Consider the following 23,391-nt stretch of genomic DNA (forward strand, 5'->3'; position numbering starts at 1 on the left):
TATCAGCAGAATAATATATACTACCGTCTTACGGAGTGGTAGCACTTACGTTCGATGTATGTGCTTCCATTCTAGGGAGAACTACTAAGGCCAATGCATAAGTTACATAAATCAAGCACGATAGTCAATGCTACATAGTACCTACAATACTAGTGTATAGAGAGATGGAGCAATGTCGAGAGAAAATGCCGGAAAGATTGTAGAAACAATCAGGTGGGACAGCGAACTTTGGGGGGTGGAAATGATGAAACACTAGGCGACGGATACAGAAAGCGATCGGCAAAGAAAATTATAGACTGGAAAGCGACCAATGCGGTTGGCGTTAATTTCTTTTCATTGTCAACTTTTGCCCTGCGAGTAACAAAGAGAGAGACATTTTAGTTGTTTTTAATATCGGGTTAATCTGATTGATACAGTTGGGATTGAGGATTGCTTGGCTGTTGTTGTTCTGCTTTTCTTGTTGTCTTGGTTGGATTAGTTGTGGCAATTGTGCCAGGCAACTGTTTCCGTAGTTGGGATGATTCGTCGAAGAAGCCACTGGATATGTGTAAATTCTCGGCATCGCATTCTGGCGAGCGGAGGTGATTACTCTCGTCCTAGTTATTGCTAGGGCGTAGTGTTCCGTACATCCGAAACCAACTTCTAAATACTCTTTTGTGTTCAATCATGTCGGAGAGTTTGTAAGGTCCAAAGATGAGTAGCGACGGTAAATTAAGGCAGGCCCTATTATTGAGCATTGGATATAGATTAAGCGAGGGCCAATTTCGGATACAGACAGGTGACCGGTCGATAGGTCAACCTGCAGTATTCATATTTGAGGCATGCACTGATGCACAAACAATTCTATCTTGGACTTCTTGTGATTGATAATGGGTGCGTGCAGTGGGTTCAAAGGGTTCGAGCGGATGAAAAGTCTGGTACCGCCAGATCTGGACCATGAGATGAGAATCCCGCGTCCCGTTGGTGAACCATGGATGGCGAAATTAATACGATTCATGCCGCGACGGTACCCAGTTCAGTCTCCATCTGGCTTCTGCAGGGCCCGATCGCGGTTTGCTTTTGTCACAGGTAGACATTCTTCGCTCAAGTTCCATCCCCGAAGACTTGGCGGTGTGAGGTCTTGTTTCTTATTTTCCTGCCTTCTGTTGCCTTGCTCCTCATATTGACTTGTGCGATGGGATATACTCCGTAATATTGGATCGACACCCTCGGGCTTGGTTGACGGGTAATATCTGTAAACGCAACATTATGTTCGTCGGACTGGTAATATCCCGATCTCTCAATCACGAACGCGCCTCAGACTGGAGATCTAGATCGACGTTCCTATGCATGCACTGAATCTGATATTCCGGCAGCCGGTGGGCAAATGACTGTCAGGGCAAATGGCGGACTGACTCAATCGGTGGATCGGACCCAGCGGCGGGCAGTGAGACAGACGCGTCGCTTACCGACCGAATGGACCTGATGGGGGCGTCTAGCATTGTTCTGGAGAATGACACCGGAATTACAATCTGCAGCAGTGAGGGTCGAGTGTCAATGCGCTCCAGTCTCAACACGGCGACACACACACACACACACACAAACACTTCAATAGGGGTTGGAGGGAACAGCCGGAAATTCCGGGCGACGCCCATGACTTATGCACACGAAACCAAACTTAAAGTCTTCGTTATGAGACTTACTGCGAGGTATTGCTTTTACTCTATATGGTCGTGGTAGATGGTTGCTTGTATTACCTTTCCTCTTTCTGCTTTGCGCGCATCTTCAGCCGCTCTAGGAGATTTTTTTCGGCTGGGGACGTCGTCGGCGATGCGAGTGTCTCTGCGAGTGCGACATGAACAACCCCTAACTGCCGTCCTACATGAGCCAGACCGCACTTATGGTGGCCTCTGCCGTACACCCATAGTTGATAGGCTTAGTTCCTGGAGCCTAAGCGTCCGAGAGCAAACCACTGCGCATCCTGAAATGATGATCTCCCACGCGCAGGCAGGGATAGCTGATCTGGTTCTGGCACGAACAGTCGGAGTACAGAGCAAATAGGGCCTAGTCAACTAGATGAGGTTCTATCGTTGTACTACTTCGTATCTCAGAAATCAAATTGTCGATAGAGTTTGGCGCCCAGGAAGAGCGACAACCTCCCATTCATCAATCGATGAGGGTGGGAAGACCGGCGGAGAAAGCGTAATCTCCCATCCCGGAACGTTTGTCTTAGACCCCTGATGACCGTGCTCGCCAGTTAGTCCACCGGCGTTGCACCGTTTCTGCTTTTGCTAAATTTATCGTGTCGGAGATACTATCATTACGCTCGTAAGGGGCTGCAGTACAGCGAGAACAGCATTGTTAAAGGCTTTCCAACCTGGCTGCATAGCCGGGGGTTTTTCTTCCTTGACCCACGTTGGGTGTACTGCAGTTGGACACGACATGGCAGACTGAAACCGCGGAGGATGGAAGCGTGGTCACACCCTGGTCTGGTGTAGTGTTTAGAGCAAAGAATCTGCGACCAGAGACCGGGGTGTGTGTGTGTCTGGCTAATGATCAACCTCAAGAATAAGACTGTGAATGCCCTGGTCAGACACGGCACTAAGAGGTTAAACTTTCGACTGAACCTTCCCGTGGTGTGGATTTGTCATTTCGCATCGTGCCAAATGCGACTGGTTTTACTTCGTACCTTGCCTTTCTATCCTCTTCAGGGCATGATCTCTCTTTTTCTTTTCTTTTTTCTAATCCACCCTTTGCTCTGTTTCCTCGGTTCTCAACAGTTTTGGCAGGGTGCCTGGAAGATCCATTCTCGCGTGGGTGAGAGACTTTCGGGCCGTCCGTCTCCTGCTAGCAATTAATAGATAGTACTCCGGAGTAATAGTAGAGAGTGTTATCGTGGGGATTCTTGAGCCGGGATACCGTTCTGAGTAGATATTAGCCCGTCGCATGGTCAGACTGTTAGCTTGATAAGGAAGAGGGGATGAAGGGAGCATCCCCTCTTCCTTGGTAGTATGGCAATTATTGCGTTCTCACCTACCGCCATTCAACCAGCAAGTTCAAGCTTCTTTCTCCCCGCACGGGCGCAAGGACTGTGACAGGGATGCAGCAGAAGCAGGCCAGACTGGAAGCGTACAAAGTAGTAATAGTAAATTACGAGGTACGTAGTACGTACTTTCCAGGGAAGGATAATTATTGGTAAGTGGTAAACCGTCCGGGTGGGAGTGGCCGCACGAGGCCAACCCGTGATGGAGCGACTAGAGCCAAAGTTGTCCCTGACTAGCAGAATAGTCAGCCGGTTCTTTCCCCCCACCCACTACCATTTCCAACCGGCGCAGGAACAGTTCAGAAAAAAAAAAAATTAGAATTAATATACGGTAAAAGTAGTCTACCACTTCTGGAGTTGTCAATTTTTATGTAGGACGTAAACCATCATTGCAGTGGCAGATGGTATGCATTAGTGAGTATTTATAAATAAAAAAAATACAATTATTAATTTTTATATAAGTTCTGCTGTGACTTCTCTTCGAGTACTACCATAGAGACAACTACAAAAAGAGAGACGACGGAGGTCAACCCCCAAGTATCTCCTGGGTGGTTCACGCAGCCAAAGAGTACTCGAACAGTACCTAGTCGGCCCAGCTCTCCACCTTTACCTCCACCGGGCCCTCTCTGCCCCCTTTAGTGGTCAACGAACCTCTAACTAACCGCTTCCTCTTTCCACCTTAACTCTTCATGGTCAAGATTGTCTCCCTGCTTTGCCTTTTGCCCTTTTCCTCCCCTACTCTCTCTCTCTCCGTCCGGTTCCAATTAACCTGGCTTAACCTAACTTGACCTATTCTTTCTCCCCTTCTCCTCCTCTTCCCTCTCCCTCCTCTTCTCTCACGCCTTTTCTCTCTTCCTTCCTCCCTCTTTCCCCTCCTTTGTCCTCTCCTCCCTTTTCCGTTCCTTATCCAACTCTCCTCCCCCCTCCGAGGATCAGGACCGTCCGGTATCAACACCACCGCCACTCAAGGGAGTTGTTTTCCTCGCTTCCACATTTCATTAGATTATTCCAATCTAGATGTGCCGTAGAGCGTGAGAAATGCCCATCAATTGAGTTCGCGGGAGTAGTTGTGATCGATCCGTCCGATCTCATCTCCGCTGTGTTTCCCTCTTTTTAGTTGCAACAATATCCTCCCCCTATTCTAATCGCCGTCCTTCCTTTCACCCTCACGTCTTTTTCAACCTCTAGCAGTGCTACTGTTCTCTCGACCTGCCATTCAGTCTTCTAGCAAGCAGAAAGGAAACGGCAAAAAGTCAACAACCAGTCGTGATTTCACTACTATTCGAACGCAACCATCGGAACCAAGGTTCGGAGACCGCCTGCATCCCCAAACGGGAAAAAGTAATCCATTACGCAACCCACGTCTGTACATAATATAATATTCCCCGTCAATCCCTTGAAAACCCGACAAAAACCATCACTATGGGTCATTCTCTGAGGGACCACGCCTCTTTCGTCCGTCCGTCCACTCGCGACCGGCCGTCGACCCGCGACCAAGGGGAGAACTCGCTCGTCGTCCCTAGTCGCACCTCCTCACTTCACTCCCGCATTACGCAACCCATCCCTTCGCAAGCCAATACGAAAGCTTCTCAGCGAACCCCCAAGACTCTCACTCATGCGTACATGGTTTGCGGTGTTGGCCGGGAACCGTCCCAATGGGTCCGGGCTCCCGCGCCAGCACAGGGAAAGATTGGACACATGAAAGGAGCCGTGGGCCAGTTTTGGTTGCCGGAGATCCTGGGAAGCAGTCCCCGTCTGGAACAAGATAATGAAATCGCCAAGTCCTTGCATTCGGCCATGAGGGTATGTTCTTTCCTGAATCCGCCGCCATCTGGCAGAAGGATGGCTGACACTGACTGGCCGTATTAGGCATGCTTCCCTCATGATGTAGAGATCTGCACCGGCAAGAACCAGCCTCACTGCGTCCATCATGCCTTCGTTCTGCAGCAAGATTCTTCTCACACCCTATACGGTATCGCCCTGCGAGTATGGTCCCGCGCAGACGACAAGCGTGCGGAAACGATTCGCGAATTGCGCAAGAAGACAGAACCCGATTTCTACGACAACCCGGAAGAGACTTACTGGATCCCATACTGTCTGAGTTTCCTTTCCCGCTACCCACTCTACGACCTTCTGGGCGACTATCTCCGTGGCATGTGGATTCATTGGAACAAGGCCACCAACTTGTTCCATGCGGAGGAGGTTTCGCGAATTCTGAGCTTTCCTGCGCCCCGCCTCAACGACCTGGTTCGCATCGATATGAAGGATTATGCTCTCTGCTATCAGTTCCCATCGTCCCCGACGGGCTTCCAGAACTTCTCCATGTGGCCTCTGTTCACCTGCCTGTCGATCCCTAACGTCGTGGGAGTTGTTGAAGCTGCCGTATCGCCGACACGTCGTATCATCTTCGTTAGCCACTACCCAGCCATGCTCACCATGGCTGCGGAAACCATCCGTTACTGTGTGCGCATTTACGAATGGAGTGGATTGTATGTCCCCGTTGTCCACGCTCGTCACATCAAGGATTTGGTTCAGGAGCCCGGCCCGTACATTCTCGGTGTCACGGCTGAATGCCGAACCCTCTTCAACGCTCCCTCTGATGCTCTGGTCGTGGATCTGGACCGCAACTTTGTCCTCACATCGAGTCCACCCGATGTTCTGACTCCTGGTCAGCGCACCAAGTTCATCAACCGGTTGACCCAGGCCTTGAATGGTGATGTTTCACCCTCGGGTGTTCCCAACCACCTCCGTTCTGCCTATGCTGGTGGCAAACTTATTCCCGCTGGACAAATCATCGTGATGCGGGGTGAGGTCGAGAGCGTCCAGGATCCTTCTTGGTGGAACCAGGATGCTGTGATGAACGTTATGGATCATGTGTGCGAGAAGTTGGTGAGTAATTCTTTTGGTGCAAATATCTGTGTGGGTCTTTACGTTAACAATATGTGTACTAGGGACGCAATACTGGCATGAAGGCCATCTTTGGTGGCTCTGTCAAGAAGCCTCTTATGACCAAGGTTTCCATGCGCCACCTGAACGAAATTGTGCGTGAAAGGAACCAGTACTCTCGCGATGCGATGGAAGCTTGGCAAGATTTCATCAACCTTAAGGGTCGCATGGACACCGAGCTGAGCAAGGTCACCAAGCGCAACAACTTCTTGGTTGAGGAGCTGGAGACCTGGAAGCAGCAGGTTTGTCCCCCCCCCCCCCCCCCTTCCTGGATGACTCATGTATAATTCGGAGACTAACCCCATGCAGTTCCTCAAGTTCCAGGCTTTCGCCGAGACCCTCACCAAGGAGACATCTGAGCTCAAGGTTAAGATTGAGAACCACAAGCGTGAGAACCGTCGTCTTACCGGTCTCATTGACCAGCAGAAGGATGATGTGGCTCGTCTCTCTCTCCGTTTGTCCGGCACAGAGAAGCAGCGCGATGATGCTCTGGAAGCGTTGGTCCTCCAGCAAGAAATTGCGGAAGAGCTCGAGCGCGAGAGAAAGCGCAACCAAAAGGAGCTTGCTTCTTTGCAGCACTCCAATGCTTCCCTCACGCGGCAACGCGATGAGGCTCAGCGCGTGGTGCTGGGTCTCCGCAGCCTTATCAATGGCCAGACACATCACATGGAGCACATCGTTCGTTCGATTGGTAGCTCTACCGACCTGACCGAGCTGCCCGAAGCCGAGGCTGCCGTCGAGACCAAGGAGGCCGGACAGGATGTTGAGGCCCCGAGAGAATCTGCTGTGTCGTCGCGACGCTCTAGTGCCAATATCTCCGCGAAGAGCGTTGCCAACAATGTGAGCCCCGACTTGGAGCAACATCTCCTCAGCATGGGTAAAAGTCACAACCGTCTTGCACGTCTCAGCATAACTGATGTCGCAGATCGCTACCTGCGTGACAAGACTGATGCTATTTCCGACATCATCCGCAGCATCAGCGAGCAGTGTGCTGCCGCTGTGGAAGGCCTACAGCTTGCTCAAGATGCGGAGGATGATGACCTCCCAGCATCCGGCAAGACCACCCCAAATGGAAGCCGTCGTCTGACAACTGATGGACTTCGTGGACACTTCACACCAGCTGGCAGTGAGATGGGAGATGGCGACAGCCACTCGTTGCACCCCGATCACCGGCGTTCTAGTGTCCCGCCGACCCCAGACCTGGTGCATAACCGGTCCAGCACATCCATGTCAATGGTCAGCAGCTCGACGTTCCCGGAGAGGTCGAGTCAGCAGTATGGGCCTGGCGAGATCCCGACCCGGATTATCGAGGACGATGATGAGCGCGCTCATGAGACCGATGGTCTTGATGACCACACTGAGACAGGCACTCTGTCCAAGCAGGCCAGCGAGGACCTCATTCGGGCCGGCTCTTCCCGACTGGTTGCGTAATTGTCTCTTGAGAACGACGATGCAACGCTTGATTTCGACGACTTTTGACGCGACGTCTGCTCCTACCATCTTGTCCAAATTAGAGCGAGTTGTGGCCACTCTTTGGCATTGATTTATCTGCCTTCGAATTTTTCTTTAAACAGTTCCCTGTTATTCCACCTTTCTTTTTCCTCTGGAGATTCCCATTGTTTTTGACTCCGTGATTCTACCCAGGCGTTATTCTCCTTTACATTTCTCGGGAGCACCATGTGACCCCAGTTGATGTTTCACGGGACGGCTATATTGATTGCTTTGGTTATTCCCACCTGCCATCCCGTCTTTATACCACTTTTGCCTTCTTGAGAGTCCGTTGACTTCTCCCGCCTTGTAGTAGATCATTTGGCTTCCCCTCGTTGGGCCGACCCCTCATTCACTCGAGTTTCCTATCCTGTCATCCTCCTGTTTCCATTTGTCCATACTTCTACCTGTTGACTAGGGCAGCTTTGAAAGCTGCTATGTGGAGTTTAAAGAGATACACTGAATTGGTGTCAGCCAATTCCCCACCGCAACACAAAAACCTCTGCGGTCCTCTGAATGTAATTGTTGGTTACAAACCTTATTCGAATCCTATTTGTTCTTTATAAGAGTAATTCGAGTAACCTGATACTATAATGCATAGTGACTATGCCAACTTGCCCGGCACAAACGGGTGTCCAGCACTAAGTCCACCACAGACAGCCCAAGCCTGTCCATTAACATAGCTACTCTCATCACTCCCCAGGAACAATGCCACGCGAGCCACCTCATCCGCAACCGCTCCCCGCTGCAGAGGATTCAGCTGTCCGACTTTTCGCTCTGTGCCTCGCGCCCGTGCAGCATCAAACACCGCCTGAGTCATACCCGTCTCAATTAACCCTGGACAGATGGCATTGACGCGAATCCCCGTCCCAGCCAACTGGTACGCACACGTCTGGGCAACAGAAACAACCGCCGCCTTGGAAGCAGAGTAATCCGTGGAACCAGCATTCGAGCGTAGTCCTGCAACAGACGCCGTGCAGATAATAGAACCCCCGGGGTATGGCTTCGCCTCTGAGGTGCGCTTCATACCCTCGGAGGCATATTTGGCTGCTAGGAAGACACTACAACAATCAAATCAGAATAACTACCCCGAAGCAATGTAGATGTCATACTCAAACTCACCTAGCCACATTCGTATTCAACGTCTTCATCAACTGCGCCGCCGTAACCTCAGTGAAAATCTTCGGTTGGCCCGAGATGCCCGCATTCGCGAAAAATATATCCAATCGGTTATACTTCTCTAGTGCGTCGTGGACGACTGCCTTGACGGCTTCTTCATCGGCGGCATCAAATTGGCGGATGTGAATGTCTACACCGGGATACAGGGACTCGATCTCCCGCTTGTGTGTTGCCAGGTGGCTGTCTGCGTAGTCGCAGATGTAGATGGCTTTGGCGCCGTTGTGGGCGTATTGGTGCGCTGCGGCGCGGCCGATGCCTGCGGGAGAGTTGGCTCCTGGTTGCTATTAGCATGCGTTTCCATGTATGTGCATGGTGGTAGTAGGTAGTATGCTGAAGGGGAGTGTTTACCGGTTACAATTGCGACTTTGTCCTTGACTCGGCTGGTATGGTTGTCAGCTTTAAGAGGCATGTATATAGAAGGATTTCGAAGTATAAGTCTAGACTTACGGTCCGACAGAATCGCCTGCAACTTGGCGGATTCGAGGAATGCCCTCAAATGTGCCTGCATCCGGAATGCCTTCCACTAATTGCTGGCTCACGGCTTGGAGACGACGTTTGGCTACTGAAGACATGACGGGTGAAGTATGGAAAGGACGGAAGATATAACAGTGTCCACTAGGTTCACGGGTTGAAAAAAATTGGATTTTTTTTGGAGTCAAAATTGTGGTGTGAATCTGGGGTAGGGGAGTGTATTAGGCTGGTTTTACACCGACAGGAAGACAACAATCAGCTTTACTCATTTTACAAGGTCGATCTCCCCCATCGCAACCCCCAGAATGACGCCCGGTGGCTGCGGAGAACCGAGGCTGAGGGTCAGGTGACGAAGAGTAGCAGCCGAGGGAGGAAGATAGTTATGGCCTGAGGCATTAGTTTCCGTCGGAGTTAAGACATCCTTACCGCCGGAGATGAAGATCGTCCATTCCCTGAAATTCAGGCACCCAGGCCTTCATTACATAAGCGTGAGCTGGCGGCATGCCAAGTCACATGGCTGCAGCCACACGTCATGGTCCGTTCGTTCGGCTCCCCAAAGCAGCTGGCATTCCAGACCCTGGCTGCTACTTTTCTCCTCCCTCAATTTTCCCCCCGCGTTCCTGTCATTCCTTGCCTCTGTCTCAGCTTCGACCTCTGCTTCTGCGGCTTCACTTGAAATTCTATCGCTTTTCTTTCTCGTCTTGCGGTTTAGCGTGCGGGTGTTATCATCATCTCCGGTTGCTCAGGTCGATCATCTGCCGCACAAACAAAGTCGCAAACAGCGGAAACCGGCCTCAGGTAGCACAGCCAGACACAAAGCTAGAGGCTATAAAAAGACACACGCCGGTGATCCTACTTGATAAACTCCACATTCCTGTCTCAGAAATCACGCAAAGAAGAAAGACCGAACCAAACGAAGCATACATGAAGGCCGCAGTTCAAGTATCTGGCTCTGTTCACCGCCCCTCGAGTCATGGCGGAGTGCGATATCCCACAACTACCGCGTCGTTCCTCGTCTCGGACCTCCTCCTCTTCCCGGCGAAGTCAGAAGGCTAAGACCGTTCGTGCCCGCTCGCAAAAACGTAATTCGGCCTCCTCCAGTGCCACGGCCACCGACCTGACCTCGTTCCCTTCGCTTTCCCCAGACCGCTCCCCCGAGGGGTTCGTCGGCCAACCCGCGCTGAACCGTGCATTGACCAATGCCCTGTTGGAAGGTGAAGAAGGTAGTGATAACCCGCCGGATGTAAATCGAGATCGGAGGTCTACCTTGGCTAAGCTGACCGGTGGCTCGACCCCGAGCCCTGGTCGTGCTGCCCTGTTCGGGGATTCGGTGCCCATTCGTGATTTTCCGGGGGCGTTGCACCTGGCGGATGACTCTCATATTGAGCGTCTGATTGCGAGTACTGGTGCTGTTAAGCTGGTGCGACAGTTCGCCCGTGATCTGGCACAGCGCGATGCGGAGATTTCAGCTCTGCGACAGCGGGCTGATGCGAGGGAGAGGGAGTTGAAGAGAATGCTGCGGGAGGTTTCGGTCTCGAATCAGGATATCGAGCGTCGATTATATCAGCTGGAAAATGCGCCGTTGGGCGATGAAGCTGGTCAGGAACATGGTGGCAACACGGAACAGCCGGGCAGCTCCGCCTCCAGTATGCATGGACTGATGCAGCAGGCGATGATTGATGGGCTTGGGTCTCAGGTTCATGAGGAAGGGACGGATGCTGCAGGTAATGTGCAGGCTACTGTTCGAGGTCCCCAACGTCTCGATAGCGATGCACGCTCTGGCAATTCTAGCGTGGAGTCGGGAACAACACGCAAGAGACATGGCTCTATCCGAAGTTGGCAGGACTTCATTTTCGGTAATACTACGAGTAGCCGAAAGACAAGTCGAGCAAGCAGCGTAATGGGTGAGGTCGAGGAGGAAGAGACTCAACGTCAGCGAAATCTCACCAACCCTTCTAGTCGCCGAAAAGCGCTGGACGAGCAATTATTTCAACCCCCAGAAGGTCAACAAGGGCCTACTGCTGGTGAAGTTGCTGGGAAACACCTTAATGCATCCACTGGCGGAGACGACGCTAGTACTCATTCACGCAAGTCATCCAAGTCGCTATCCTCGTGGACGGTCAAGTTGTTTGCTGGGAACACACAAGCAAAGGACGAGACCAATAGTGATGATGGCCGCGGCAGAGCTTCGTCTACGAATCGGGGTAGTAGCAAAGGTATCTCTCCTGCGCTCCCTCCCAATGCTAAGGGGCCTGTTTCAGCCATGGCCGCCTTGAAGCGAATAAACAGCAATACTAGCGTGCACAGCGCTTCTGGGCGGGCACCTGGGCCCAACAGCGCGGCCAAATCAGGCCAAACAAGCCGGAGGCAACCGTCTGCGAGTGTCTCACAAGGAACAAACGCAGACGCTACAGCTAAGAACGCGACCAACCTCGGACCTGTTGAGATGGATGCCATCCTTCCCCTGGAATCACGACCCCCTACTCTTTCAAACATGTACAACAACTACCAACCGGGCGAGTTGCTGACTGACCGTTTTGGATTCATCTACGACCAGCGTCGGAAGAAAAGACAAAGGGAGGCGAACGCGTTTAAGAATGCCGGGGGTAGCAACCGGCTCAGCATTGCAGAGACTCTCAGCAGCTTACGGAGCGATGCTTCTGATGGTGATGATGCATCCGACTCTTTGAAGCAACTGCAGCCAATGCCAGAACCTCAGTCTTCACCTGTGTCTGCGTCTCCCGAGACCCCGGAAGCCGGTACAGTCGCACTTCGGAGATGGCAAGACTACCTGAGGGTACCCACTGGACCAACAGAGTTGCTATCACATACACCTTCAGCCGGTCCTATCGTATCCCTTACCACAGCAGGCGACAGCTCACCTCGCAATTCTGCTGTTGCTGTCGACAAACGTGGCGCAGTCTCGGTCAATCCGAACGCCCAACCATCGGCATCTACGTCCACAGTAGTCGCAGACCGTCCAGAATTCGCTGGGGTTTCCTCCGACGAGCCGGCCACATCAAGTTTGGCTGCAGGCGAGAATGAACCGGTTAAATTGCTGCTCGAGCAGTTGACAGAACTACATGATTCCCTACAACGTGACCGGACCGTGCGGTGGAACGAGTTCCTGCGCAAAGTGCGTGCAGAGCGCAGAAAAGACGGCGAAGCTGCCGCAGCAGCCGCCGCCACCTCCGACCGGGCAGTGCAGTCTGTCGATATGCCCGAGGCATCGCTGGCCGATGGCGAAGTGGTCGGTATTTCTGGCCTAGGTAACAAGGGCAAAGTCGGCCGTGCCAAATGGCGCGAGTTCCGGGTCCTCGTGTTGGGAGGAATCCCAGTTGCCCTGCGGGCAAAGGTCTGGTCCGAATGCAGTGGCGCTTCTTCGATGCGGGTACCTGGTTACTACGATGACCTAGTAAAGGGCACCGGCGGCTCTGAGCCCGACTCGTCGGTCGTCGCCCAGATTGACATGGACATTAACCGGACTTTGACCGACAATGTATTCTTCCGCCGAGGACCAGGCGTTACCAAGCTCAAGGAGGTGCTCCTGGCCTACTCTCGTCGCAACCCGGAGGTCGGCTACTGCCAGGGGATGAACCTCATCGCCGCATCTCTCCTGCTTATCACTCCCACCGCTGAAGACGCCTTCTGGCTCCTCACCTCCATGATCGAGGTGATCCTTCCCGAACACTACTACGACCATGGCTTGCTCGCCTCCCGGGCCGATCAGGTAGTACTGCGCCAGTACATCGCCGAAATCCTGCCCAAGCTGTCCGCCCATCTCGAGAGTCTGGGCGTCGAACTCGAGGCACTAACATTCCAATGGTTCCTCTCCGTCTTCACCGACTGCCTCTCAGCCGAAGCCCTCTACCGCGTCTGGGACGTAGTCCTCTGTCTGAATGTCACCAGCGCCGTCAACAATCCTCCCGCCAACGGCACAGCCAATGCCCCTTCTTCCACCACTACAACCGACCCCACCGACTCTGACCCCAGCGCCAGCGGCAACGGAGGCGGCAGCACCTTCCTATTCCAAGTAGCTCTCGCCCTCCTCAAACTCAATGAGCAACAACTCCTCACCACCTGCTCCACCCCAGCCGAACTCTACACCTACATCAACCACCAAATGACCAACCACGCCATCAGCATCGACGGCCTCATCCAAGCCAGCGAAGCCCTCCGGAACGTCGTCCGGCGCGAAGACGTGGTCGCCCGTCGTGCGGAAGCTCTCCGCGAGATGCAGGAATTCACGCGAGGCCGCCCGACCTCGTCAGGGGATAGTTAGAAGAAGAAGTCCCCCACTGAGAATCAGACTAAGTCGTGAGAGAGGAAAAACAATAACAACAAGAGGAAGAATAAGAAGAAATAAGCATGATATAAAATAACGATTTTTTTTCTTCTTTCCCAAGATGTTGTCCTTATCTGCAACTCCATCATTGCATGATACCACATTGTGTTATTTTGTGATATGTATCTTTATCGATATTATTTTTGCCGCACCCATGCCAACTATGCCCTTATAGACCAGCACCACCAATTTCATTTTTTTTTTTTTCCCGGTCATGATACGAATGAGTGTACTGAACTTCATTAGTGTAACGAATTAGTTCAATGTTACTAGCGCAGCGTTGGAAATTATATGTTGTTGTTTTCTTGCATTCTTTTTCTAAGTTCTTAGAAATACCATAAGAAAACTTACAGAAAGCATGGCACGTGTTCGACTGGATAAAATACTAGTATACATCGAGAGGTCTGTGAGCATTCTGAGTTTCAAACACTAAAACTGATATCACCATTATGACCAATCTTATCAATGATATTATGCAAGAAGTTCACCACTATAGATTCCTACATACCTCAAAACATATCACTATTGGAAATGGTTCACCCTGAGCATTGTACAGAACTCGCCATTGAAGCTGATGGGAATAGCTGCTACCAGCCGAAGTAGTTCTTTCGTTAAGTCATTTCAAGCAATATCAAAACAGTATAGCCGGTAGATCGGCAAAAATATAGCTTATTCTTATTTTCAAACATAGATAAAGAAAAGTGAAATAAATAACAAACCCCTAAGCGCATGGGATCCCCAGCGGATCAACGAAATCAACTCGTTGGCATCATTTCAGTATCTTCTTTTTGGACAAGCAATCATTATCAGTCGGGGAGGGGTATCATTGCCATGGTAGGTAAATATCGACAGGAAAGTAGAAGGGGCTTGTGCAAGGGTCGATCAATAAGCAACCCGAAAGTTCATGTGCATATAGTATAGAGCCCCGCCTCTTTACCTGGCCAGTGGAAGGAGGTCGGGTTACCAAAACCGATTGTTGTCGAGGAGCGTGGTCAGATCAATTTCAGGCATGGTAGGCCGAAGACCAAGGTCCATCACATCACGGGCGACCGCCTTGATCTGATGCATAATCGTTTGCGAAATTGCCCAGGTCCGTCCCAGAGTCTTGAAAACGCCAATGGTAAGCGTCAGCCGATCACGGCTGGGGTCGGGCATCTTCCCGGCCTTGACGGAGCACGCGGCCAACTGCACCATGGAGCTGAGAACCAGCGAACAAATGAAGAAGGGCGTGTGCTTCACAACTGGCATGCGAATAGACGCCAGCGAGGAGATTTGGTTGGCTGCCTTGACCGCCTTCACGGCATGCGCATGATGCGAGAAGGCGGGAATGCTCAGCGGCCCGTGATGGCCGCAAATAACCTCCGCTGCCACTGCGGGGGAAGACAGCAGATCAGACCGCGGGAAATGGAGGTAAATCGCAGAGCCGTTGACAATCATGGTCGCTTGGAACATCATCTCGTCGACGGACCCGTCCGAGCGCAGCAGTTCGGCCTTGTTCTCGGGCAGGTTGTGGAAGAAACTGGTAATCCGTGCGTCAGTGGCCTCGACTTGGTCCTGCTGGCCCTCAATCATGGCTTGGATGGCCACTACGCGTCCCAGGATGCGAACGGCCTCGATTCGGTAAGTGAAGGAAGAGAAGTCTCGCTCCTCATCTTCAAAGACACGCTCGTCGAATTGCGCAATCGTGAGTGCAGGCGGAGGTGGGAGGGCATCTTGGTAGATACGCTCTTCACAGGGCAATGGTACCTCGAGCGGCCCAGAATTGCACCGGAAAGCTGGCTGAACACCCAGTGCAGTGAGCATGCCTTCAATGATGAAGAGCTCCCACCAGGTGCGCCTCAAGCTCTCTTCCCGCACCGGGTCGCCATAGCTGAGCTGCGGCGCAGTGTCTCTTTTGTTCAATCCCAACTCGAAGGCCAGATTGACAGCCGTCGTCACGCACTCGCCCGCCTTCTGCCGCTCATTGCGGGAATGCAAGACAATGGCGAGGAGTACCAGGGCCTGCAATTTTTCGATGGACCCTTCCTGGTCCATCACGGACGACATGACCGTCGGCCGGTAGGTCTCACTGTTGGCGGCCGGAGTGAAGTGGGTCCCAATGAATTTGATGACATGCTCCAGGAACGCAGGCACGTGGTTGCGGTAAAGGACACGGTGGGGCGGCAAGACCGGGTGGGAAGGATGGAAATAGGTGTAGAAGATGTCGATAAGATAGCCATCGCCTGCAATGGTAGAGATCGAGTCTGGAGTCATGGGGCTATTGGTGACACCGACCGTCTGCGAGTGCGAGGAGCCAGAGTTATCTGTCAGAGCGGGACTGCCGGAGGGTAAGGAAGAGGAGGGCAAGGAAGTCGGCACGGGGGTGGTGGCGGCTGCCATCGCATACGACATGGGCATGTTACTCGACAGAGTCCAGTCGGGCGGCACGTTGAAGTATTGGGGCTCGAAGGAGGTCGACATGTCAGCGGGGAGTTGGTCGGGGGAGGATGGATTGGCTCGACGCTTCTTCGAGGGGCCCTTGTACCCGCGACGCGACGGGGTGTATTGACATTCGGAGCCTGTGGCGGAACAGCGACCGCAGATAGGAGTCTTTCCATCACATTTTAGGTGCTTGTGTCGACACAGCAGACAGGCAAGCAGCGACGGGCCCGAATTTTTGGCAGAACCGGAGTCCTTGACGGAGATAAACGGATTTTGTTGGAGACCTTGATCCATGTTGAAGGCGGGAACAATTCACTGAATGGTTACTGAGAATTGATAAGCTGATGGTCTCATTTGCGCAATTCCAGCACCATGCAGAGAAGAAGAAGAGGAAGAGAAAAAGGAGAATCCGGCGGGGTTCAGAGTGACTAGAGACAAGTTGAAACCCAGCAGGAGAAGAGGAAAAGAAAGACGGCAAGCGGAAGTTCGGTACAAGCGGGGGTGACGGCGGAAAGGAAGGTTTTATGGAAGCACAAGAAAAAAGCGGGCGGGAAGTTGAGGTGGGGTGGGGGGAGGGAGGAAGGAAGGAGAAGGAGAAGGAGATAATTTTTTTTTTTTATAAAAAAAAAAAAAAAGAACCAGGGATGGAAAGAAAGACGATGGATGCAATCGGAGAAGGCCGAATAGATTAAATCGAGGACGATGACTGGCAGGAAGGGGGGATATTGAATTAACCAGTTAACCAGCACTAGACGCAACGGCGACACGAATCATGCAGGACGACCAGTGCAGTAGAAGGTGTAGAGGCCAAAAAGAGAGACATACCACTTTTTCTTCCCTTCATTAATTATTATCCTAGTCTTGCCTTTTTGACAGGCCGAAGAAGGATGATCGATCAGACCAGCCAGACGTTTCTTTAGCTCGAGTCTCCACCGACAGCCGCAGCGCGCCCAGCATCTCACCCATTCACGCTTCACGATTGGCAATGGCCGGTGAGGGTGGAGCTGCAGCGATCGGATGTGACACAGAGAGAAAGCTGCAACAAAGGAAAAAAGAGACTCGAACAGGTGTCAAGGAGGTGGTGGATAAGGGAAGAAGATGAAAAAATTTAGAATCGTCCGTCTTGAGAAGTTGGACAAGTAGTGGGTGGCAGAGTTAGTTGATCGATAATTCAGAATAAATAGATAGCCAGAGAGAAAGAGAGAGTTGGAGTTGGTAGTTGGTAGTGAAAGGATGGATGGATGGATGATGGAGAAGTGATGATGCTGACTGAGCCGGTAACTTTACGCACGTAATTATCAAGTACTGCATCTACACCAACGGGATACCAAGTAAATAACAACTATCTCATCTATCTATCTAACTTAACAACCAATTCTCCTATCCTGTTCTTCCTTCCCCCTCCTTTATAAAAATCTTGTTTACACTTTCCCTCAAACCAGGTAAGCTTTCGCCGTAAGAAGATCCCATCAACCATAGACCACTCTTCTATGGTTCGACCGACCGAACCCCCCAATCCCCAATCGGGTTTTCTCTATTCCCTCAGCTCCGTTCTCCATCTCCGACTATAGTCTAACTATCAACGTGGCTTCCGCGCAATCACACTCCCTTCCGTCATCGCACCAACAACACTCACTCACTCCCCCTTCCTCTCTCTTTTCACTACTACTACTACTACACAACAAAGAAAAAAAACAAAAGTACCTTACTTTATCCAATTACTTACCTCTTCGTCGCATTCAACCAGTTCAATTTCTCCCTGAAGCGCTAAACAACAACCTAATACCTTACTACCCTCCACAATGATCACCGACGACGAACTCCACCGTCTGGCCGTCTTCCTCGGCTCCTGCGCCATGATGATGATCGTTCTCTACCACTTCCTCGAGGTCAATCAGAAAGAAGATGACGAAAAGGTCGACGTCAAAAACAACAACAACAGCAGCAGCAGCAAGCAACAATCTACGGGCGCGTCGTCGTCGGCTGGTTCGACTACTACTGCGTGAATTTGATTTGATTTGATTTGATTCGGCTTGGACTTGGTATTGGAATTGCAGGGGCAGTGTCGTTATTATACTTGTCGGTTGATTGATCGATTGATTGATGGGTTTGCGCCTTGGAATGCGGATTGGTTTTCGACTTTGCGATACAAATACTACAATGTATGGTCTATTGTTCCTGAGCGTGCGCAAAGGAAACAGACAGACAAGGAAGGGGGGAAATGGATGATGGCAAAAGTGTGGTGGAACAGAACAGAACAGAACAGAACAGTGGCGATGAATAGATACCCCGGTGGTCGTCGTCAATATAACTACCCTATTTTTCAAATCTTCTTTCCAGTTGGTCGGATTTGGATCCATTATCTATATGGTACATGGTTGATGTTGCTATGATTTACAGAGGTGTAACATCCCAGGAGAATCTGCATGCTAAATGCGAACAACAACACCGTCGCTCAAAAACACTCGCTCAATCCCGCTGTCAAATGCTATGCCGTGTAATGGGAAACCGATGAAACTACAACGAAAAACAAAAAGTGAGGGTATCACAGATCACGGTTCTTCTAGGTCGCTGGCACCACCTCGTAGACATCTTCGTCATTGTTCAATCGCTCATTCCGCGCCGGGGTCGCGAGCTCACACCCGCCCGGGTCAAGTCCGACTCCAATGTGCTCCTTCAGTCGCTGGACTGCCTTGAGGATCTCCCGGGACCTCTCCTGTTGAGTATTATTCCCATGCACTCGGTTAAAGGCACGGATGGAACTGCCGCTGGCAGGGATTATAAGTGAGTCTTCACTGTTGGGCTGTGCGGTGTCTGGGAAGGCCAAGGGCCCAGGACTGCCGCTAGCATCGTTTCCCACTACATCGCACAAGTCAAAATTAGATTTCAATCATTGCTCCGAACAATCAAACTAGTCGCAAGCTGAAAGAATGCTATCATCAAGCAGATGCTTTCTCACCAGTTACAGGCACCGTGGGCCCATCCCCGAGCTTCCATGCGATCGGTTCCAAATGCTCCTTCTTCACATGTTTGAACAGAACTGCGGCAGGCAGAGCGTCTGGGAACGTGCACCCCTTCCATGCGCAATTGAGCGTCTGAGACACGTGCACCTTGAAGATATGTTTCTTCAGTGCATCCAGATTGTGCATCTGGGCCTGGCAGCTCGTCCAATTACATGCAAATACCGGGTACGGAACTGCCGACGACATGGGAGGCTGCAGGGGCTGCTGCCGCGCCTTGTTCGTGCTGCCCGGGGGACGACCCGGTCTTCTTTTGCCCGTCATCGGGGTCACTCGCGTCGTTGTGATAGGTACAATTGATTGAGATGGGGACTGAGGGGTCGACGGTGGTTGCGGCCGCGTTTGTGGTAGCGGGGGCGCTGCCGAGGCAGATGGGCCGTGTGGCTGAGGGGCAGCCTTGAAGAGACCAAGGTGCTGACCCGACACCGGCTGACCATGCAGGGGCTGCGAAGACGGATATTGTCGTGCCGGCTGTGACTGGGGAAGAGGTGGCGGTTGCCGAGCTTGTGGTGGAGGGGGAAGAGTGGTGTTGGTGGTGCTCGGAGGGACAGGCAGTGAAGGCGCGGGACGCGGCCGCGGCCGCGGCTGCGACTTTGGCGGTTCTGGGTCACGTGGTTCCAGCGCGTCGACTAGATCCCAGCGAAAGGTCGACAGGTCCGACGAAGTGTCCACATGAACGAAAACATCGCGCAGACGAAGAAGGTGATGGTTCAGTGTCTCCTCTGTTGGGTGGCGGCCGGCTGCAATGAGAACATCTCTGGCGATCGTCTTCGGGTCATAGATCACCTTATCAACGGCATCCTCCTCACGTAGCGGCTTAACAATGTCGGCACGCGATTTCAAATGGTTTTTGGGTGCAGGGGAGCCGGTGCCTCCTGTCTGTGGTGAATAATTGTAGTTAGAGAGCCCTGCAGCCGGACGATCCTCAGCAGGCGCTGTTGCGTAGCTGGGCAATGAGGGTCGCCCGAATGACCGTTTAGAGGTGGATGGGGGCGCTATCCGACGTCTCTTTGCATCATGACCAGGCTCACTACCATTCCCAGCAGTATTTGTTTGCTGCATTGTAGCTTGCAAGGTCGTATTCGTCATCTGCGCAGGTGGATTGGGCGGAGGCGCTGAAGTCGACGGCTGGGTAGTCGGGACGGTCACTGGAGGAGCCGAGTGGGATGTCTGAGCTGAGGTTGTTGGGGTGGCGTGCGAACTTGGTTGAGGGGCTTTCATAGGTGAATGTGAAGGATGTGTAGTAAATTGCGTCGGTGGCATAGGTGAAGGATGTGAATTGGGAGCTTGCGCTGGTGTGGGTGGCAGTAATCGTGGGGCCGTATTTGACGTCTGCAGTAGCAGGGGCGAGATGACAGCATTCGAGGGTTGGCCATGAGGTTGGCTTGTAGATACGGTACTAGCCGATTGGGAAGGAGGTAGATTCGAGGGTACTGAACCTGACATCTGAGGTGGGGTCGGTCTAGACGGTGCTTGAGGGGCCGAATGTGGCGCTGAATATGAAGCCGGCTGGTACCCTGGAGGGGGCGCTGGATTGGACTGAGGCGCCGGTTGAGACATTCGAGGAGGGGGCGGCTTATACCCTGCTGAAAGGCCAGTCCTGTGTGTCTGCACGGGCTTTGGCAACTGATGCGCACGTTTATATCCCTGCGAAGGAGGGGGCCTCAGGGATTTGGAGGGCAGCGACTTCGGACCAAAAGGAGCAGCGAAACGGGACGAGCTTTCAGTATGCGAGCCTGGGGGTGATGCCACAGTGGAAGCTTGGATATACTGCGTTTGGTGAGACCGAGGATTGGGAGGGTGATGTTGGTTTTCTGGGAATGAGTCAGGCCTCACATCCCTCTCGTTTGAATACTGATATCCATGAGACCCGGCAGAGCCATTGTGGGCAGCTGTATAAGACGATGAAGGAGATACAGCAAAGTAGGGATTCGACTGATAGAATGCCGCATGATCATCGACGCCTCGGGCTTCTGGGTCGTATCCATGGCTCAGGTAACTTTCCAGCCACTGCAAGTCTTCGCTTGACATCTTGCGCAGCTGGTGAGGCAGATGGTTATCATGTATGGTGCCACTTCTTCGCTGCCAGCATCATTTCCGACATACAAAACAGGAAAGAAATGTGAAACTGTTCAAGAAATGTATTCCGAGCTGGGTCCCACTGTGACCGCATCAACCAGCATAGAACTTTACAAAGAAATCAAGCATAATGGTCGGCGTGACGCGACCGCATCGGAAGAGGGTTTAGCGGCGCGCATGAAAGAGGCTCGACGATGTAAGTTCCCCACCGCCTCACGCGGGCGGTGAGTCGCGACAGGAGCTGTCTCCCACTGACCAATCGGAAGCAGGATCAGCATTAAGCGGAGAGTCACGTGACGCACACTTTTCGAGCTCGACTATTTATACTGCAACTTCCAACCTCTCCTGCTGTAAGCCAGACAAGATGTTTCTTATACCACAACCAACAGACGCGGTCGTCTGAGTTGACTGCCAACACAGTCATCTCTGTGTTCTTCGCAATGCTGAGCCAGGAATCTTGAACATCGCCAATGCTTCACCCTCGCAATTCATGTTTCGTTGCAGAGAGGACAGCATTGGCTACTCATATACCAAGGGCTTCAGGCACATTATAGCAAGATCCTGACTTGGGAAGACATCTTGGACTCTCTGTTTTACAAGTGTCTTGTTGATATCGATCACACCGACTTCAACCAACCTAGTTTCTATCTCAACGCGCCAGATTATCTCCTCATCAATCCACTACCATGGTTGAAGAGGTATACGGCTGGCGCAGAAGGAATTGCAGATATGCATTTACATCTAGACAAAAGTCTAGATCGCGTTCTGCCTCGCTTGCAGACCCGCACTGAGCTTCTCGCAAGGACGCTGCGGGTTTGAGAGTGAGATACATGCTGTTTGTAGATATATAGTCTTTTTTATATGATTGATTGAATATTATTATCTTCGATTGAAACTTGTCAGGTGTTTTGTAGTCTTTATCTGATACTGTTGTGAGCTTGACACTGGACAAATGCAATTCGCATAGTGGATGGCTTTGCGGCGGTGACTTAGGTGTGCCAGTTGAGTACTAGCTACTGCTATTGAATGTTGAGGGTTAGACTTGTTCACTGAGGCGTCACACAAGGTTCCTTGAACGTGTATGGTCTTTAAAATGTCTCCAGATAGTAAAGGGTCTTGTTAAGACTACAGGTACTTTACACCAACGTCCATACCACTTCTCAATCAAAAGACACGCTAGACGTTATTGTATTGGGATACAACCCCAGAAGTAAATATAAATACCTAAGAATATGAATACCAGCCGCAGTCATCATATCATACAAACAAACAGAAAGAAAAAAAAAAAAAAAAAAAGGTCATATGTCCCGCTCAATTAGGCCGAAAACCAGACTCGTAAACCGAACCTCCACCTCATAATCACCACGAAGACACATAAGATACATCATCACCAATATCCACCAAGTACCTACTTACTGACTATGCCCAACACACCTCCCCCAAGCAGGCAATCCACACCCCATTCCCACAAACAACCACACCAAGAACACGACAACAATAGCCAACAAAACCATCAACTTAACATTCTTCCACCACATCCGTCTCCTCAACCCACGACTCCTAATGCGAAAATCGTGCGCACTGCCGCCCAACCGATCCGTCTTATCCACCAATAAGTCAATCCGTTCACCTCTCTCCAACACCCGTTCGATATTCTCCGTCATGATGTTCCTCACGCTATCGATCTCCCGCTTTGCCGAAGCCAGCGAATCCGCCGGCGGGGCCGTATTGTACGTCTGCAGCAGCGAGCGGAGCTCATTGTTGAACGCGGCGCAGCCGTAAGCCGGGAGAGCAGAGAAGTCCGTGCTGGAGGGCGAGTAGGTGGTGAGGAACTTGCGCTTGATTTCGAGGAGGAAAGCGAAGGGAATGCGGCGGCCTTGTTCGGCGGTTGCGACGACGATGTAGCTGAGGGGCGCGTAGGAGTTGGGTTCGCCCTGGCGGGGGTCATCGGAGGTGCTGGGTGTTGTGGGTGAGTCGGCGATGTAGTGCACGAAGAGGCGCTCGTGGGTGTAGGTGAGCTTTTGCGGTTGGTCGTGGCTGATCTTGGGGAGGATGATGGAAGCGAGGGACGAGGCGGCGCTCGAGGATGTGCCGGGGGAGGAGTGTTCGGCGAGGATGGTTGTGCGGTGGGCGATGCAGGAGCTGTGTATTTGGGTGAGTGGTCAGTTGGGGGTGATACTAATGAGGGAGGGTAGGTTGGGGAGTGAAGTAGATATCGCGGTGTGCTGCTGTTCAGCTGCTGGTTGGGTAACGTACTAGAGCAGGAAGCTCGATGGCTTCGATGAGGAGGCGGCCATGGTGGTTAGATGTCGCGATTATGTACTCGGATTGCTATACAAGACGGCGAAAAGCAGAAAGATCGATCTGGGCGAGTCCGGGCCCCTGCCTTGGACTGTGGAGGAGGGATTAATGCGAGGGAT

General features: G+C 52.0%; 7 protein-coding genes across 7 annotated transcripts; 3 read left to right on the forward strand and 4 right to left on the reverse strand.

The window, feature by feature from the left end:
- Positions 1 to 4,444: 4,444 nt before the first annotated feature.
- On the forward strand, positions 4,445 to 7,507 carry BO83DRAFT_457463 (DENN (AEX-3) domain protein; the record flags this gene model as incomplete). Its single annotated transcript, XM_025537102.1, has 4 exons — positions 4,445 to 4,825; positions 4,892 to 5,911; positions 5,974 to 6,210; positions 6,278 to 7,507. The coding sequence occupies 4 exons, from the start codon at positions 4,445 to 4,447 to the stop codon at positions 7,397 to 7,399; spliced, it is 2,760 nt and encodes a 919-aa protein (XP_025391501.1). The 3' UTR covers positions 7,400 to 7,507.
- A 504-nt stretch (positions 7,508 to 8,011) lies between these two features.
- Positions 8,012 to 9,381, reverse strand: BO83DRAFT_354081 (SDR family NAD(P)-dependent oxidoreductase). The gene is made up of 4 exons (XM_025529083.1): positions 9,083 to 9,381; positions 8,984 to 9,015; positions 8,579 to 8,909; positions 8,012 to 8,517 (listed from the first exon to the last, which is right to left on the reverse strand). Exons 1-4 carry the CDS (start codon positions 9,205 to 9,207, stop codon positions 8,061 to 8,063), a joined length of 945 nt encoding a protein of 314 aa, XP_025391502.1. The 5' UTR covers positions 9,208 to 9,381; the 3' UTR covers positions 8,012 to 8,060.
- A 340-nt stretch (positions 9,382 to 9,721) lies between these two features.
- On the forward strand, positions 9,722 to 13,728 carry BO83DRAFT_375284 (TBC domain protein). Its single transcript, XM_025530421.1, has one exon. It carries the CDS (start codon positions 10,080 to 10,082, stop codon positions 13,386 to 13,388), a length of 3,309 nt encoding a protein of 1,102 aa, XP_025391503.1. The 5' UTR covers positions 9,722 to 10,079; the 3' UTR covers positions 13,389 to 13,728.
- Positions 13,729 to 14,392: 664 nt separating this feature from the next.
- BO83DRAFT_169668 (Zn(II)2Cys6 transcription factor) lies at positions 14,393 to 16,281 on the reverse strand. Its single transcript, XM_025526377.1, has one exon. It carries the CDS (start codon positions 16,164 to 16,166, stop codon positions 14,412 to 14,414), a length of 1,755 nt encoding a protein of 584 aa, XP_025391504.1. The 5' UTR covers positions 16,167 to 16,281; the 3' UTR covers positions 14,393 to 14,411.
- A 964-nt stretch (positions 16,282 to 17,245) lies between these two features.
- On the forward strand, positions 17,246 to 18,200 carry BO83DRAFT_375286 (dolichyl-diphosphooligosaccharide--protein glycosyltransferase subunit 4). The gene has a single exon (XM_025530422.1). It carries the CDS (start codon positions 17,675 to 17,677, stop codon positions 17,876 to 17,878), a length of 204 nt encoding a protein of 67 aa, XP_025391505.1. The 5' UTR covers positions 17,246 to 17,674; the 3' UTR covers positions 17,879 to 18,200.
- Positions 18,201 to 18,211: 11 nt separating this feature from the next.
- On the reverse strand, positions 18,212 to 20,923 carry BO83DRAFT_434478 (putative C2H2 finger domain protein; the record flags this gene model as incomplete). The annotated part of the gene is made up of 2 exons (XM_025535794.1): positions 18,212 to 18,731; positions 18,832 to 20,923. The coding sequence occupies 2 exons, from the start codon at positions 20,921 to 20,923 to the stop codon at positions 18,436 to 18,438; spliced, it is 2,388 nt and encodes a 795-aa protein (XP_025391506.1). The 3' UTR covers positions 18,212 to 18,435.
- Positions 20,924 to 22,238: 1,315 nt separating this feature from the next.
- BO83DRAFT_375289 (synaptobrevin family protein) lies at positions 22,239 to 23,385 on the reverse strand. The gene is made up of 2 exons (XM_025530423.1): positions 23,228 to 23,385; positions 22,239 to 23,113 (listed from the first exon to the last, which is right to left on the reverse strand). The coding sequence occupies exons 1-2, from the start codon at positions 23,266 to 23,268 to the stop codon at positions 22,384 to 22,386; spliced, it is 771 nt and encodes a 256-aa protein (XP_025391507.1). The 5' UTR covers positions 23,269 to 23,385; the 3' UTR covers positions 22,239 to 22,383.
- Positions 23,386 to 23,391: the final 6 nt, after the last annotated feature.

Source organism: Aspergillus eucalypticola, assembly GCF_003184535.1.
Source record: "Aspergillus eucalypticola CBS 122712 chromosome Unknown BO83scaffold_4, whole genome shotgun sequence".
NCBI lineage: Eukaryota > Fungi > Ascomycota > Eurotiomycetes > Eurotiales > Aspergillaceae > Aspergillus > Aspergillus eucalypticola.

Coding starts and splice junctions, on each gene's coding strand:
- BO83DRAFT_375286 (XM_025530422.1), top strand. CDS start 17,675: ATGATCACCGACGACGAACTCCACCGTCTGGCCGTCTTCCTCGGCTCC.
- BO83DRAFT_375289 (XM_025530423.1), bottom strand. CDS start 23,268: ATGGCCGCCTCCTCATCGAAGCCATCGAGCTTCCTGCTCTA. Junction 23,114..23,227: donor CCATCGAGCTTCCTGCTCTA/GTACGTTACCCA, acceptor CCAAATACACAG/CTCCTGCATCGCCCACCGCA.
- BO83DRAFT_169668 (XM_025526377.1), bottom strand. CDS start 16,166: ATGGATCAAGGTCTCCAACAAAATCCGTTTATCTCCGTCAAGGACTCC.
- BO83DRAFT_375284 (XM_025530421.1), top strand. CDS start 10,080: ATGGCGGAGTGCGATATCCCACAACTACCGCGTCGTTCCTCGTCTCGG.
- BO83DRAFT_354081 (XM_025529083.1), bottom strand. CDS start 9,207: ATGTCTTCAGTAGCCAAACGTCGTCTCCAAGCCGTGAGCCAGCAATTA. Junction 9,016..9,082: donor GCAGGCGATTCTGTCGGACC/GTAAGTCTAGAC, acceptor CAACCATACCAG/CCGAGTCAAGGACAAAGTCG. Junction 8,910..8,983: donor CAAAGTCGCAATTGTAACCG/GTAAACACTCCC, acceptor AATAGCAACCAG/GAGCCAACTCTCCCGCAGGC.